This window comes from Leptosomus discolor, unplaced genomic scaffold (assembly GCF_034619465.1).
Source record: "Leptosomus discolor isolate bLepDis1 unplaced genomic scaffold, bLepDis1.hap2 HAP2_SCAFFOLD_53, whole genome shotgun sequence".
Classification (NCBI taxonomy): Eukaryota; Metazoa; Chordata; class Aves; order Leptosomiformes; family Leptosomidae; genus Leptosomus; species Leptosomus discolor.
Window position 1 is genome coordinate 891067 of NW_028237730.1, and position 13494 is coordinate 904560.

The 13494-nt window shown below is 59.3% G+C and overlaps 1 protein-coding gene across 1 annotated transcript in view; it reads right to left on the reverse strand.

Annotated features, from left to right (window-relative positions):
• LOC147413167 (serine/threonine-protein kinase PAK 3-like) overlaps positions 1-13494 on the reverse strand; it is an 89076-nt gene that overhangs the window by 60681 nt on the left and 14901 nt on the right. Inside the window, exons 11-16 of the mRNA XM_086480586.1 lie at positions 11451-11514; positions 10363-10414; positions 6270-6349; positions 5990-6149; positions 5603-5740; positions 5340-5393 (exon numbers count right to left, since the gene is read on the reverse strand). Coding sequence (XP_086336712.1) covers positions 5340-5393; positions 5603-5740; positions 5990-6149; positions 6270-6349; positions 10363-10414; positions 11451-11514 — 548 coding nt within the window. The remainder of the gene's footprint in view (positions 1-5339; positions 5394-5602; positions 5741-5989; positions 6150-6269; positions 6350-10362; positions 10415-11450; positions 11515-13494) is intronic.

The following is a 13494-nucleotide window of genomic DNA, read 5'->3' on the forward strand; positions in this document are numbered from 1 at the left end:
AAGATAGATGCTGTACCGTCTACGACAGCGGGGCCCTGCACAACCTATACAGCTGATACTAGCACTCAAACAGTCCGAACCCAAACTAAACTTGAATCTAAGATTTATGAGATTGGTCCGTATGTCATCAGACATACAGGTCAGCTACAAGTATTATTTAACCCAGAGTGGTCTCTAAAAAGGGTGGAACTGATGATGCAAATTAAGGTTTCAGAAATATAACCATTGTGTTCCCCTTTCTTACGGACTTCCTATGAAGGGTGGACCACTTGGCTACGCAGGAGAACGGGTATTTTTCAAAGGCGAATACCGAGGGATGTAGCTGGGGTGTTAGGGACAGGACTTGGGGTTCTAAATACCACAGATTCAGAAGTGATAATGAACAAATTAGCTGCCTCTACCGCTGATCTGTCCAAATTACAACAGCCATCACAATCCTCCCTATTAGCTCTAGGAGCTCACCAATGGTTGGTGTCGGAAGTTCTACCCGACTGGGAACGGACAAACATAAGGGATCATAATATCATTATAGCTGCAATTGGAGGGCTCCAAGGGAATATCTCATTGGCCCTGAGCTGTATCCAGGCCCAGCTGTGGATGCAATCAATAACTGCACCTATTGTAAGGGAAGGAGAGGAAGGGGTCTTCCCCACGGAGATACGAAAGATAGTCTGGGATAGTGCCACCGATACGGAAAGAGGGCTCCAGTCCTGCTGGGAAGTGGTAAACTTTACCTATAACCCCACCACACACACAGTCACTGCCCTCGTGTTAACTATCCACAATGCATCAGTGACTGTAATACATCCCATAATAGCCATGGGAATAAATCACGGTCAAAATTTGCTTTATCCTTTGGAACATAGGACATGGGCCCGAAAGACAGAGAACAAACGGCAAACAGTTGACTTAGAATCCTGCCTTGTACGAGAGCAACAGGGATTTCTCTGCGAAAGCAATACCATGAGTGCACAAGACATTTGCTGGATACCAACCAAAAGGTCTGTCACCTTGAAATTCGCCCGAATGCCAGTCCAAAACCGGTTGTCGTCTATGCAGGAAAAGGTTGTGCTTGTTTAAGAACAACATGTTGCTTTGTGTCTGTAGGAGGAGTAGAAATAGACAACAGGATTCACTCGAATTTCTGTATTTGTAATTTTACCACCATCACAGGATGTGACTTTAGCTACTTTGCTCCTGTGGTTTCTCATCAAATCCCGAGATCAAACTATACGTTGATTTCTGAACTAGAACCCACAACTATAGGGATAGACTTAGCAGTGAGAAAAAGATTGTTGAAACACCCAGACTTAATGCGGATATTAGAGGAAGCCAAGAATAATGGACAGGAAACTCTAATAACTGTTCATCATGAGGCAAATGAGGTAAGTAGGGTCTTGAAAAGGGTCAAAAAGGACGGAGAACACAAATGGTGGGATACACTTTTGGGGTGGTCACCTTCAGACACCGGACTTTTTCAATGTCCTAATGCATCCAATAGTAGTGTTGTTGATAGCTACCGCTATTTTATTATTTCTAGTAGGGACCCTATATATGTGGGTTTGACATGTAGTTAGAAGAATAACTTCAATGTACGAAGCATTATACCAACCAGAATAGCCAAGTAAAAGAATTCACTTAACTCAATAGAAAAGGGGGGAATTGGTAGGGGGCCATATAGAAAATATATTTTATAACCCAAGATATATCAAAAATATTAATAGGGAGCTACATAGAAAAACAAAGCTAAAACTATTAAAACTTGCTTCCCAGACCTAACGTGCATGCAAGTAGGCAATTAGTCACTACCCCCTGCAAATTGCTTGAGAAAGAAGCTGATAAGGGAAACAGAAAAAACAGAAACAAGGACCTAATTCATGGCTCAAAGGCGTCAAAGGCAGGAGGAGCTAAGGGCTAAGGAGGGCTCGCTAACATCCATCTCTAAACAAGAACAAAGAGGAGATAGCCAGATGTGCACACAGGGACAGACCAGGCTGAAACCGGTCTGGGACTGCAAGCTCAGCCAAATTAGAGATTCCAGGGGAGAGGCGAGGAGTACACAGCGAGGAAGACCTATGGCCTTCATCCCTGAAGACCCCTGCCCAGGACCACCAGGAGGAACTGCGCAAGCGCCCCGAGGAGGAGCCCGAGGCGGAGATTATGGAAATAGAGTGACAGGAAGGAATGGCCTTTTTGGGGACAGGTCATGAATATGTCTAGGCGTTTTGAAATAGGTGATGTTTTAACTGGGTAAATACTGGAGAAGCGGCCACAGTGGGGATGCACGTTTGTGGTGGAGCGATCCCCCGTGCATCTGCGCGCAATAAACACACCTACTGTGTAACCTTTCGGGTTGTAAAGTCTTTTCCGCACGTCAGGGTGTCACAGGCCTGGGGGACACAGGATCACCCCGGGGGTGGGGGGTGGTGGTGGTGTGTGTGACAGGGCCTGGGGACACAGGATCACCCTGGGGGGGGGGGGGGGGGGGGCAGCAGGTGGCAGGGCGAGCATGAGGGGCACAACAACCGAGCTGGGGGTGCCCCCCCACCACACACCACTGTCCCAGTTGTGGGACCCCACGGTCACCCCACCATCCCCACCCCTCCTCCTGCCCCACACACAGCCCTGAGGGGGTTGGTCTAGCTGTGACCCCAGCCCCACAGGGCAGCCATCACACCTTTAAACAGCTCTCCCGTTCCCCCAAGTGCCCCAACCCCACCCTCAAAGCAGGGGGGGGACCCCTGACCCCCCTCAGATTCGCAGCGCAGTCACAGACCAGAGCAAAGGCTTTCCCTCCTCACAGAGTTATTAAACAGAAATGTTAAAAAAAACAATAAAAACAGACAAGACATGGGGGCACAGGGGCCATTCCCCCCTCCCCAGCATGTGGTGCTTTGGCAGCAGCCACTTTGGGGTGGGGGTGAAGCCCCTCCTGCCCCCCTAAAGTTAACCAACAGGGTGGCAAAACAGAAGAAGAAGGAACTCCCCAAATAGTCAGTGACCGGTACAAGGGGCACCCCCCAGCCCCACCCCCTGCAGCACCCCCTGGCTGCAAAGGAGGTTTAAGCGCTTTTCTGTAACAGTTCTGCCAATTGAACTTTGCTGACGGGGGGTCGCAGCCCTCAGGGACGGGGGTCCCCACCTTCCACGGGGACACCCAGCCTCCCAGAGAGGGTCTGCCCAGCTCCATGGCACCCCCCAGGGCTCGGGGGGGTGGTGGGGGGGACGTGCTGCAGCCCCGTGGCTTTCCCAAAGCTGGCAAAGCCACCCCCCACCCAGCCCAGGGTGCAAGGGGAAGGGGGGCACTGGCTTGGGGGGCTGCCCCACAGCCCCCGAGCCCCATCCCTGATGCTGGGGAGGGGAGGTAGCCTGACCCCCACTCCCAGAGGAAGTTTGAACCTGGCAGGGATTGAGCCCCCCTAGGCATTCCCCACCCACATGCTACAGCCCCCAGCCACCATTTCGGGTAAAAACTAAACACCTTTTAGGGTAAAAAAGGGGTAAAACCCCACAACCATGGCCCCCTGCCCCGCGCTGCTGAGGGGGGCGATGCTGGGCAGGGCACCGAGCACAGAGCTGGGAGGGCTGTGTGTGAGTGGGGGCAGGGTGGCGACCAGGTTTTGGGCTGGGCGATGGTGAGCACCGGCAGCCCCGGGTAGGGGGTGGGCAGGGGGCTGCGGGGGTCCCTCAGAAGTTCTTGAGGCGGCTGTAGAGCTCCCGCTTGCTGCGCTCGCCCGCCCCGCTGCGGCTCTTCTGGCGGAACTTGCGCAGGTCCTCCTTGAAGTCCTCGTGGTCCATCGGCCGGTAGTCCTGGGGCTCGCAGTGCATCTGGGCACCCACAGCTCTGTCAGCACCCGCAGGCCCCCCTCCCCACCCCCTGGGGCAAACCCAGCACCCCCCAGGACCCCCAGCACAACCCCCTTCCCCTGGAGGTACCACCCTCATGGAGGATGCTCAGAGCCAGACCCTTTCCCCTCACAGGGCAGGGTTTTGGGGAGCGGAGAGGGTGATTTCCCCCCACCCAGCACTCTCACCCTCCTGCCAGGGACCGCCCCCCCTCCCACACAGGGGGTGAAAGGTAGGGGGGCTTACCTGGTACTGGGGGAAGAACTCCCGGTACCCCCCCTTCAGGACATAGAGCTCGGGGTAGTGGAGGTGGGGGTACTCGTTACAGGCTCGGTCCTTCTCCCTGATGAACCGGCACCTGCGGGACAGGGGACAGGATTGGCACCCAGATAGGATCCTGCCATGTCCAGGGGGTCCGGCAGAACCCAGCGCCCACCCCACCTCCCCCAACCCCCCCAAACTCACATCCTGGGCCCCCTCTCGGAGGAGAACTCGCAGTGGAAGATGACGATCACCCTCTTGCTGGCGTCGAAGGGCACGATGGGCTTCTTCAGCAGGAACTCCTCCACGTCCTGCTCCAGCGGCAGGTTGACGGCGCCCTGGCGAGGGAGAGGGGCCCCTTTCAGCCCCCCCATCCTCCCATTTCATCTCGGGGCGGGGGGGGGGCCTTCATACCCTGCCCCCCTTCTGCCCCATCTGCTGGGAATGCCTTCACCCCCCTCCTCCTTCCAGCTGGGGCTCAGCACCTCCGGGGGTGCTCAGCACCTTTGGGGAGGCTCTCAACCCCTCCAGGGGGTTCAGCACCTTTTGGGGGGGGCATCAGCCCCTCTGAGGTTTGACAGGTTTGTGTCTCCCCCACCCATGACCACCCTGTCCCCAGCCCCGAGGGGCGCAGCAGCGGTTCTGACCTTGATGTGGCCTCCTTCGTACTCGTAGGGGTACCTGCAGTCCACAATCACGCAGCTCTCGATGAGGCTGCTGAACTGCCCCGTCAGCACTGCCACCATCTGTGGGGGGAGCCCGTCACCGAGGGGGGGGCGGGGGGGGGCGGGCAGGGAGACAGCCCTGTGGGGGTGTATTTTTGGGGAAGAGGTCGCTGCTCCCTTACCATTTCGGGGGAAATGTACTTCAGGTCCGGGTGCTTCCCCTCTACCATCTGCAGAAGGTAAGGCTGGAGGAGAGGCGGGTGCTGGGTCAGGATCTGTCCCCAGGGAGACGTCCTGGCTGCCACCCGCTCCCCCCAGCCCAGAAGACCCCCCGCCTGCGACGTTTGCTCCCTCCCAAGAGGGACGGCGCTGTGGCACTGGAAGAGCAGCGGGTCAGGCTCTTCAGGCTGGAAAGTCTCAGCCCCAAGTCCCCTTGGTCCCAAACAAGGGCCACCAGCTGTATTGGGGCTCTGGCACCAGCGCAGGGCTCCACTGATGGTCCCCCTTTGTTTCAGGAGAGGGGGGCAGGCGGCATCCCCAAGCCTGCAGCACCCCCAGCAGCCCTACCTTGGAGAAGTCCCCGATGAGCTCCCGGTGGTCGTTGGCCAGCAGGTTCTCCATCTCCTCGTGGCAGAAGGACCTGGAGCACAGCAGCCGCGCTTTCTGCGGGGACATGAACCAGGACACCCCCCTCGGCGTTAGCGAGGGCGCCGGCAGAGCCGTGGCACCGGGCAGTCCCACCCGGGATGGGCAAGGACGCCTCACCCCGAGGATTCCCCATCACCCACCGGCTCCGCCGCTGCCGCCTCCTCGCCAGGGCTACCGGCCACGCTCCTCCGTCGCTTGGTCTTGACGGGGGTGTCCCGGTCCTGGGGTCGGTCTATCCGCTTCAGGATGGGCCTGGTGACGCTGCTGGGCATCGAGGGCGAGTGGAAGAGCTGCCGGCACTTGCCGTGCTTCACCGGACACTGTGTGGGGAGAGAGCCCATGTCGCTGCCCAAGGGTCCGGCATTCCCCCCACATACACCCTCCCCAGCACCACGAGAACAAAGGGAAAAGGGTCCCTCTCTAGTGGCTGCACACCACCCAGGACAAGCCCACAGCCCTGGGGTGAGTGCTGCTCACCAACCAGTGACCCTCACCCTCAGACCCCACCTTGGAGACCCAAGGAAGGGGGAGCCTGGGGCCCTATCCACCCCCCGAGACACCCAATGTACCGGCTCGGCCTCCTCCTTCCTCACCAGCGGCGCGGTCAGCAGGTTCTCCATCCCCTGCGGCACGTCAGCATTGCTCTGCCGGGGGGGCACCCGGGGGGGCCACGGGGCGAGACAGAGGAGAGCGTGAAGGGAACGAGTCCCACTGCTGCTTCGCATCCCCCTGGGCAGGGACGGAGCCCCTGGCCAGGGTACATCCAGCTGTCCAGATGGAGGAGCCCTCCCTACCTTCATCTCCTCCTCATCCAGGATCTCCACGAAGCCATCATCTTCCTCTTCAGACATGGAGGAGGTTAAGGAGCACCGGCGCAGGATGATGGGGCTCTCGCCCTGGACGGCGTTTTCCTTCTTAGGGGTGTCGAACTGGGGAGGGGACACGACACAGCCCATGGCTCAGGAGTGGGGCCAGCCCCACACCAGCCCTGTTTGCAGACACAGTGACCCCAATCCCCCCAGCTCCCACACCCACAGGTCTCCAGTGCAAACAGGGAGGCTGGAGCAGCAGGTCCCGGCTCAGCAGCCCCTGCAGCAGGACCACCCACCCCCGGTGCCCCCCTCTCAGCACCCCCAGCCCCTCTCACCAGCAGGCCGGGTGCAGAGCCGAGTCTCTGGCTGAGGGGGTCCCTCCCCGCAGCCCCATCGCCGGCGGGCAGCCGGCTGCGCTGACTTGGCCTCTGCAGCTTCTTGAAGACAAACCCCTCCTGCAGCAGTGGGGGAGGGGGGGGTGGGCACGGCTTCCCCCTGCCCCTTCCCCGGTCCTGCCTCCCTCTCCCCAGCCTTGCTGCCCCCCCTCACCTTGTCCTCAGGCTTCCTTGGGCCCCTCTGCTCCCTGGCCCCGTGGCTGTTGAACTCCCGGCAGTGGGTGATGTTCTTCAGGACCGGGCTGGCCCCCAGGAGCTGTGGCTGCAGGGCGGGTTGGGAAGGGTGAGAGGTGCTGCACAGCCCCTGCGCTCCCCAGCTCCATCCTCCTCCTTCTCCTCCTCCTCCTCCCAGCTCAGCCAGGGGCACAGCAGGATCCAGCCGCCCTCAGCTCAGCCCTGCAGAGCCCCCGGGACTTACCGGCAGTGAGTGGATCCTCCAGATAAGGAGCTTATTGCTGCAAAAAGAAAAGGATTGAATGAGGAGAGAAGATGCCCTGGACCAGCAGCATCCCACCCCCCCCACCGCCCCGAAGCTGGCATGGACCCCCTTGTCCCCTGGGTCCCCACAGTGGGGTGAGACCTCCCCGGACAGGACCCCAGGGCACCAATTCCTCCAGCCACTGAGCAACACCGACAGCTTGATCCAAACCCCAGGGAAGGGCAGACAGACAGCCTGGCTTTCGGGTCTGGGCACAGGGACAGAGCCCCTTCACTTACTCTTTGAGAGCTCTCCTGGATTCTAGGATGGCTGTCTCAAAGCTGCGGGAAGAGAGGAGCCAGGGTTAGGGGGGATGGCACCCCGTGCCCCAGCCTGAGCAGCCCAGGAGCCCCGGGGATGGGCAGCCGCAGCCCTTACAGGGACCCCACCCCACGCAGGGGTCATCAGCCCCCCCCAAGGGGAGAGCAGCTGAGCGGCTTTCAGCCCCACAAAGGGTTAAAACCCCATCTGGAAATCACTGGTTTCAGACGGGGGGACCCCAATCTGGGCTGGGGGGTTAAGCAGCACGCTGAGGTTGTCCAGGGCACCCTGCTGACCCCACTCGGGGCCCAGATGTAGCTGGTGGCAGTGGCGCCCGCTCTCCACCTGTATGTAAATCCGGCAGCGGAGATGCTGGGGATGCTGGTCGTCGGCCATATGGCCATGCAGCTGCACACTGCGACAGGACGAAGGGGGCACTGGCGTGTCCCCTGCAGCCCAGCCCACCCAGCCCCAAGGCTGCCCCAGCATCACCATCTGCCCCCAGTTACTCAGTCACCAACATCTGCCAGAGAGGGGCTCTGCCAACGGCCCCGAGAGTGGGCGAAGACATTAGTGTGGCACCGGCGTGGCACCCAGAGCCCCTCAGCCCTGCAGAGCTCGGCTCTCAGCTGATCCCTGCACCCCAAATCTGCCAGGCCTGGGCAGCAGCACCCCAAGGAGGCTGAGGCGGGGGTGCTGGGAGCCCAGGGAGGTGCTCAGCACCCTCACCCCACTGCGTGGTGAGGCAGCGAGCCGTCTGCCAGCCGTCCCTGCCAGAGGAGGACTTGGCACGGCAGCACCGCAGAGGCTTCCTGCCTGCACCCGCTGCCAGACCCCTGCCTGCAGCAGGGCTGGGCCGAGCACCAGCACCGACACCCCCACTAGAGGTGGTTTCTCACACCACCCCCCACCAAAAATCAATTTTGGGGTGGAGGGAACAGCTGGAAGCACAGCCCCCCAGCAAGGCTGGGACAGGCCGAGCGTGGGCACTGCAGGCAGCCTGGGGAGGGTGAGCAGGGGGGACACAGTGGGCAAGGGTGGAGACCTCCCGGAGTGGGGGGACCCGGGGCGAGGGACACTCACACTTCCTCCAGTGCCGCGGGGTCCTCCTGCGTGGGGGAGTCCAGCCCCACTCCTGCGGGAACAAGGGGCAGGGATAGCACCGGGGGAGGCGGGTGGGAGGCACGCCGTGCCCCCGGGACCCTGATCCAGCACAGGTCCCCCCCCGCTCCTGTGGGGCGCTGGCAAGGTGCAGGGGAGCCCCCCCCACCCCAGCTGTGTTCCCTTCTAGTGCTGGGGAGGGGGCCACAGGGTGGGATCTGCTGTGTGCTCAGGCGGGACCCTCACCCAAAGCTTCTCCCGTCCCCCAGCATAGCAAAGGGACGACCCTGGAACCACCCATCCTGGCCAACATGTCCCACATCACCCTGCCCAGGGACCCCCACTGGGGTGGTCCATAGCCGAGCCCCCCCCCGGGGTGCAGGCCTGGGCGGGTGGGGGGGCTCCCACCCATCATCCAGCACAGGGAAGGAAGCGCTGGGGAGGAAATCCCCGTTTAAAATCCCAGTTTGACTCAGAGCATGGCCAGGAGCTGAGACAGAGCGGGGGACTCGGCTCCCACGTGCACCCCCAGAAAGACCCTTCCCTACCCTCAAACCCCACCCCTGCATGCAGTGACCCCCTGCCCAACGCCCACCCCCTCGGCACAGCTCCCCCTGCACACCCCCAGCCCAGGGGAGGAGGGGAATCGGGGCAGGGGCGGGTGTGGCAACAGCACCCATCGCTCACCCGCGTCCGAGGACTTGGAGGAGACGGAGCTGCGGGGGGAGCCCAAGGCTGCCGACCCCCGGCACGGGCTGGCCCGGCGCCTCTGCAAGGACAGCCCCGCCACCCGCCGCTTCGGGGTGTCCCAGTGGCTGCGGGCAGGGCGGGGGCGGCGATCAGCCCGTGGGGACCCACCGGTACCCCTCGGGGTGCCCCCCTCGGGTGGGGCGGTGGGTGGTGTCCCCCCCCTCCGCGCTCAGCACTGCCCTGAGCCGGCAGCATTCACGCGTGGGGGGGAGGCGGGTGCGGTGCGGTGCGGGGCAGCCCCCCCCCCGCCCTGTCTCCACTCACCTTCCCAGTCCCACCAGCTTGTCCGTATCCAGCGTCAGCGGGGTGACCGGCGACATGCCCGCTCGCCTCCTGGCCACTCCGGCTAGCCCACGGCCACCGGGGCCGCCCTGCGCCGCCATGGCGAGTGCAGGAAAGGAAGGGAGGCGTTAATTACACCCGTTGGAGCGACCGTTCCCGGCCCCGGCGGAGCGGAGCGGGGCCGCGCCGATGCTCCGCCGTCCGGTGCGCGAGGGGGCGGGGCGCGCGCCCGCGGCCGCCCCTATTTATATTCGAAAACTAACAGGGGAGCGGCGCGGCGGGAGCCAATGGGGAGGGGCGGGGGGCGGGGCCACGGCCGGGTCGGGGGCGCGCGGGCAGGGGAGCGGAGCCCGGGGGTGCGGGCAAAGCACGGGGGGAGGGGCCAGCAGGGGTGCAGGGGCATGGCTGGAGGGGCTCAGGGGGCATCGCCCAAAATGGGGGGGGGGCATGGCTGGGTGGGGGGACATGGCTGGGGAGCACAGGAGAGCTCGGCCCAAAGTGGGTGAGGGGCATGGGGGGGGCACGGCTGAGGGGGTAAATGGGAATGGAGGGGTGCGTAGTTGGGGTCTTGGGGGGCATACGGCTGGGGGGGCACGGAATGGTGCGTGGGTGGGGAGACATCGCTGGGGGGCTGCACGTCGGGCGTGCGGCTGGGCAGGATGAGGGGTGGGTGTCCGTCAGTGAATGTGCAGCCCAGGGGGGAGCCCAGTGTTCGGACACTGCCCCCACCCCCGGCCACAAGCCCCCAGCCATGTGGAAGTCTTTGCAGTAAAGATCTCCTGGCGATCCGAAAGCCCATCCGCTGTTCGCACCAGGGGGGAAAGCGCTGAACCCCTGCCAAATCTGCTGGGGCTGCTGACACCCACCTCTTGTCCCGTGCTGATGTCAAGTGCTGTATAGACAGTTCCAGATGCCCTAGAAACAAAAGAGCAGCAGAGACATGAGAAGTGGTTTAGACCCTGGAAGTGAAAGCCCTGACAGGAGCTCTCTGCTGCCTGTAGTGTTTCTAAAACACCTTGGTTCCTCCACTCCTTCAGCCAGCAGCGCACAGCGCAGCAGCCCAGAAGCCCCCTGCCATGCAGGCTATCCAAGTGAAAACTTAGGTCCAAGAGGAAGAAAAAGGGCTGGTGCAAATCTCCAGAGTTCATACTAAATTCTTTCAGTCCAAAACTGAAGGGCAGGGTGCCTACAGAGACTGGAAAATAATAGATTTCATTCTTTTCCCCTTTTCTCCAGTTTTGCTCTGTTGGGGTTTAGTTTTTTTCCTTTTTCTTTTTTTTTTCTTGCGGGGGTGTGTGTGGTTTTTTCCCAGAGGATGTAACACAAGCACAGTCTAGCTGTGCCTTCTCAGATCTCTTCTTTGGATCTATCTGCAAAACTCAGGCAACACCATGCAGTCATTCTGAGAGCCCTGAACACACGTGCCAGCCATCTGAGGAAAGGACAGTGCGTTGACACTGCATGTATTACTGAATGGTTGGTTTTCACTACCTCTGCCAGAAAAGATATAATCCTGATCACTAAATACTTTTTTAAAGCAAAAGAGTGGAAAGAAATGTTCTTGAGAAGTGTTATTTATCTGACAGCTATCAGGTTCTAAGTTGCTCTTTCAGGCAATAAAGATTTTTCTCCTTTCTTTAGCGTGGCCGTATTATTTTGAGACACACAAAAATGATTTCCCCTAAGAAAACAAGCAAACGGGTGCCACAAACTTGAGGGACAGTAGATCTTCCAGGTCCTGCCCCTCGCTGCAGCCAAGACGTTGCCAGCATCAAGTGCTCTTTGACGACGCCTTCTGACCACAGGCACCAATTCTGATCAGTACTGAGAGACAGCAGAATCTAAGCCCAGGGTCTGAACACGTTTGGAGCTTGCCCGACTTCACGCTTGATATCACACCAGCAAAATACCTGGCCCGTGATTTTGTGTAAGTAGCTGTGACTGGACTTACCCTTGCCCGACTTGTTCAAATCGAGTGTATTTCTGCTTAGGATCTGCCACGCTCACAGTGCTCCCTGAAAGAAACAACATTAAAAATGGAGACACCCCCTTCCAGCAGATCAGAAATGCCGCCCCACTGTCTGGGGTTGGGAGCCGTTTGTAGGCAGCTGGGTGACAACAACGATACAGGCAGCTCCGCAGCACAGAGAGTCTCCACGAAGACTGATTTTTACAGTCCTCTGGAGAGTCACCTGGACAGGAAACCAAGAACTTGGAGAAACATTCACAGGAGCCGCAGATCAGAAAAGAACAAGTACCAGTGCAAGTGCTTGTTGTCTCGAAACACTAAGGACAGCTGGAACAACAGAGCCTTCATCTTCTTAGCAAGAAATAGTCTGTGCGATTCCCCAGAAGGTTTAAGACTTCTGGAGGTTAACTGCCCCTTGGGTTCTGGAATCCATTCTGATGAACAGGTGCCACTTGCAGACAGGAAGAATATTGCAGAGTGTTCCCAGGAGGGGATCTTCTCAACGTTTCAGCAGATTGCCAAAAGAATGCCGTTATGTTTTTAAAGAACAGCGTCTCCTGTTACAACCAAGAACTACAGGGCTCTGAGAACTATGACCCTCCTCACGTATTACCAGGCTAAGGCCCCCAGCAGACCTTGTTTGTGCCATCTGAAGAACCACGCTGCTTGTCCTCAGCGTGACCCGGATCCGTGACCAGCATTTGACTCGCACTCCCGACACTGCACACACGCTGACCTCCCCCAACAAGCACAGCCGTGCTGGACAACAGCAGCAGCAACACTCCTCAGGCGCTGGTGTCAGCCAGAGCTGCACAACCGAGATGCTGATCATTTCAGGGGTGCAGGGGAGGCGAGTCAGCAGGCAGGCCAGGTGGGCTGCTGCCGCCTCCCGGCAGCTCTGCGCTGCGGCAGGGGAAGGCAGGGCCAGCCCGGCCGGCACAGGCCGTGGGACAGGCCGGCTCCACCAGCCACCGTGCAGCTCAGCTGCCACTGAAGGCCAACAGGGAAGCGTGCGCTGCCTGACGGCTTCTGGCCCACTCGGAGGTGCAGGCGGTCTGAACGGCGAGGAGAGCAAGCAGTCATTAGGGTGCCGTGTTTGTGTCGAGTGAAAGAGCCAAGTTCTGCTACTCTAATCTGAAGGAATAACTGAAAAAAAACATACTGCTTTCTCTGGTCCTGTAGTTTCCCAGATAAAATACAAACAACGAAGGGGATGGCTCAATGCAAATGATTTCTCAAGGTTTAACTTGGAACGTACATCACTGAAATACTTGAAGAATCTTAGTTCAGGAGGAAGAATTCCAGTGTTTCACAGCATATTTTGTTTGACCCATCTGGCAATATTCCTGTATCACCAACACAAACACAGGCTTCTTTGTTCACCTGTGCATCCAAAGCAAAACCGGGTGACGCAACATTCACTGTAAGTAGGAACAAATACCTCCCTCCCCTGTCCAGGCGTTTTCTCTGGAGAAGAGGGCTTCAGCATCCACATGGGCATCTGACTGGATGCCTAGCCAGGAATCCTGCCTGCCAGCACGGCAAGACGACGGGGCAACCCCACCACCGGCTACACCCCCTGCTAACACTGTTTTGCAAAGCCTGCCTCAAACATTTAGCCTCTGTTGAAGACGCTCTAATTCCTCCCTTTATAAGCTGGCATAACTGCAAGTAACCCTCTGCTCTGGAATTTACTTCATTGTGCCCTCAGCTAAAGCTATTGAACTGAGCCCTTGGATACTCCCTCATGGCACTGAGATTCAGTTCTTGAGAGTCCTGTCAACCTGCTAAGGGTGCAGAGAACTCTACAGGAGCAGCTGAAATCTCCCAGCTGAGGAAGGCTTCAGCCTCTGCAGTCACACCAGCCATCAGCGGCAGGGCAGGTGCGACAGAAAGGGTGGTACAGCACAAGGACGAGCACTGACAGCCGCTGTGAAGAAGCCACAGCCAGACTGCACCCCTTTACAAGCTGTTGTCCCCGTTACAGACAGAATGGTGTTGGCTTTGAGATCACACACGAGGAGGT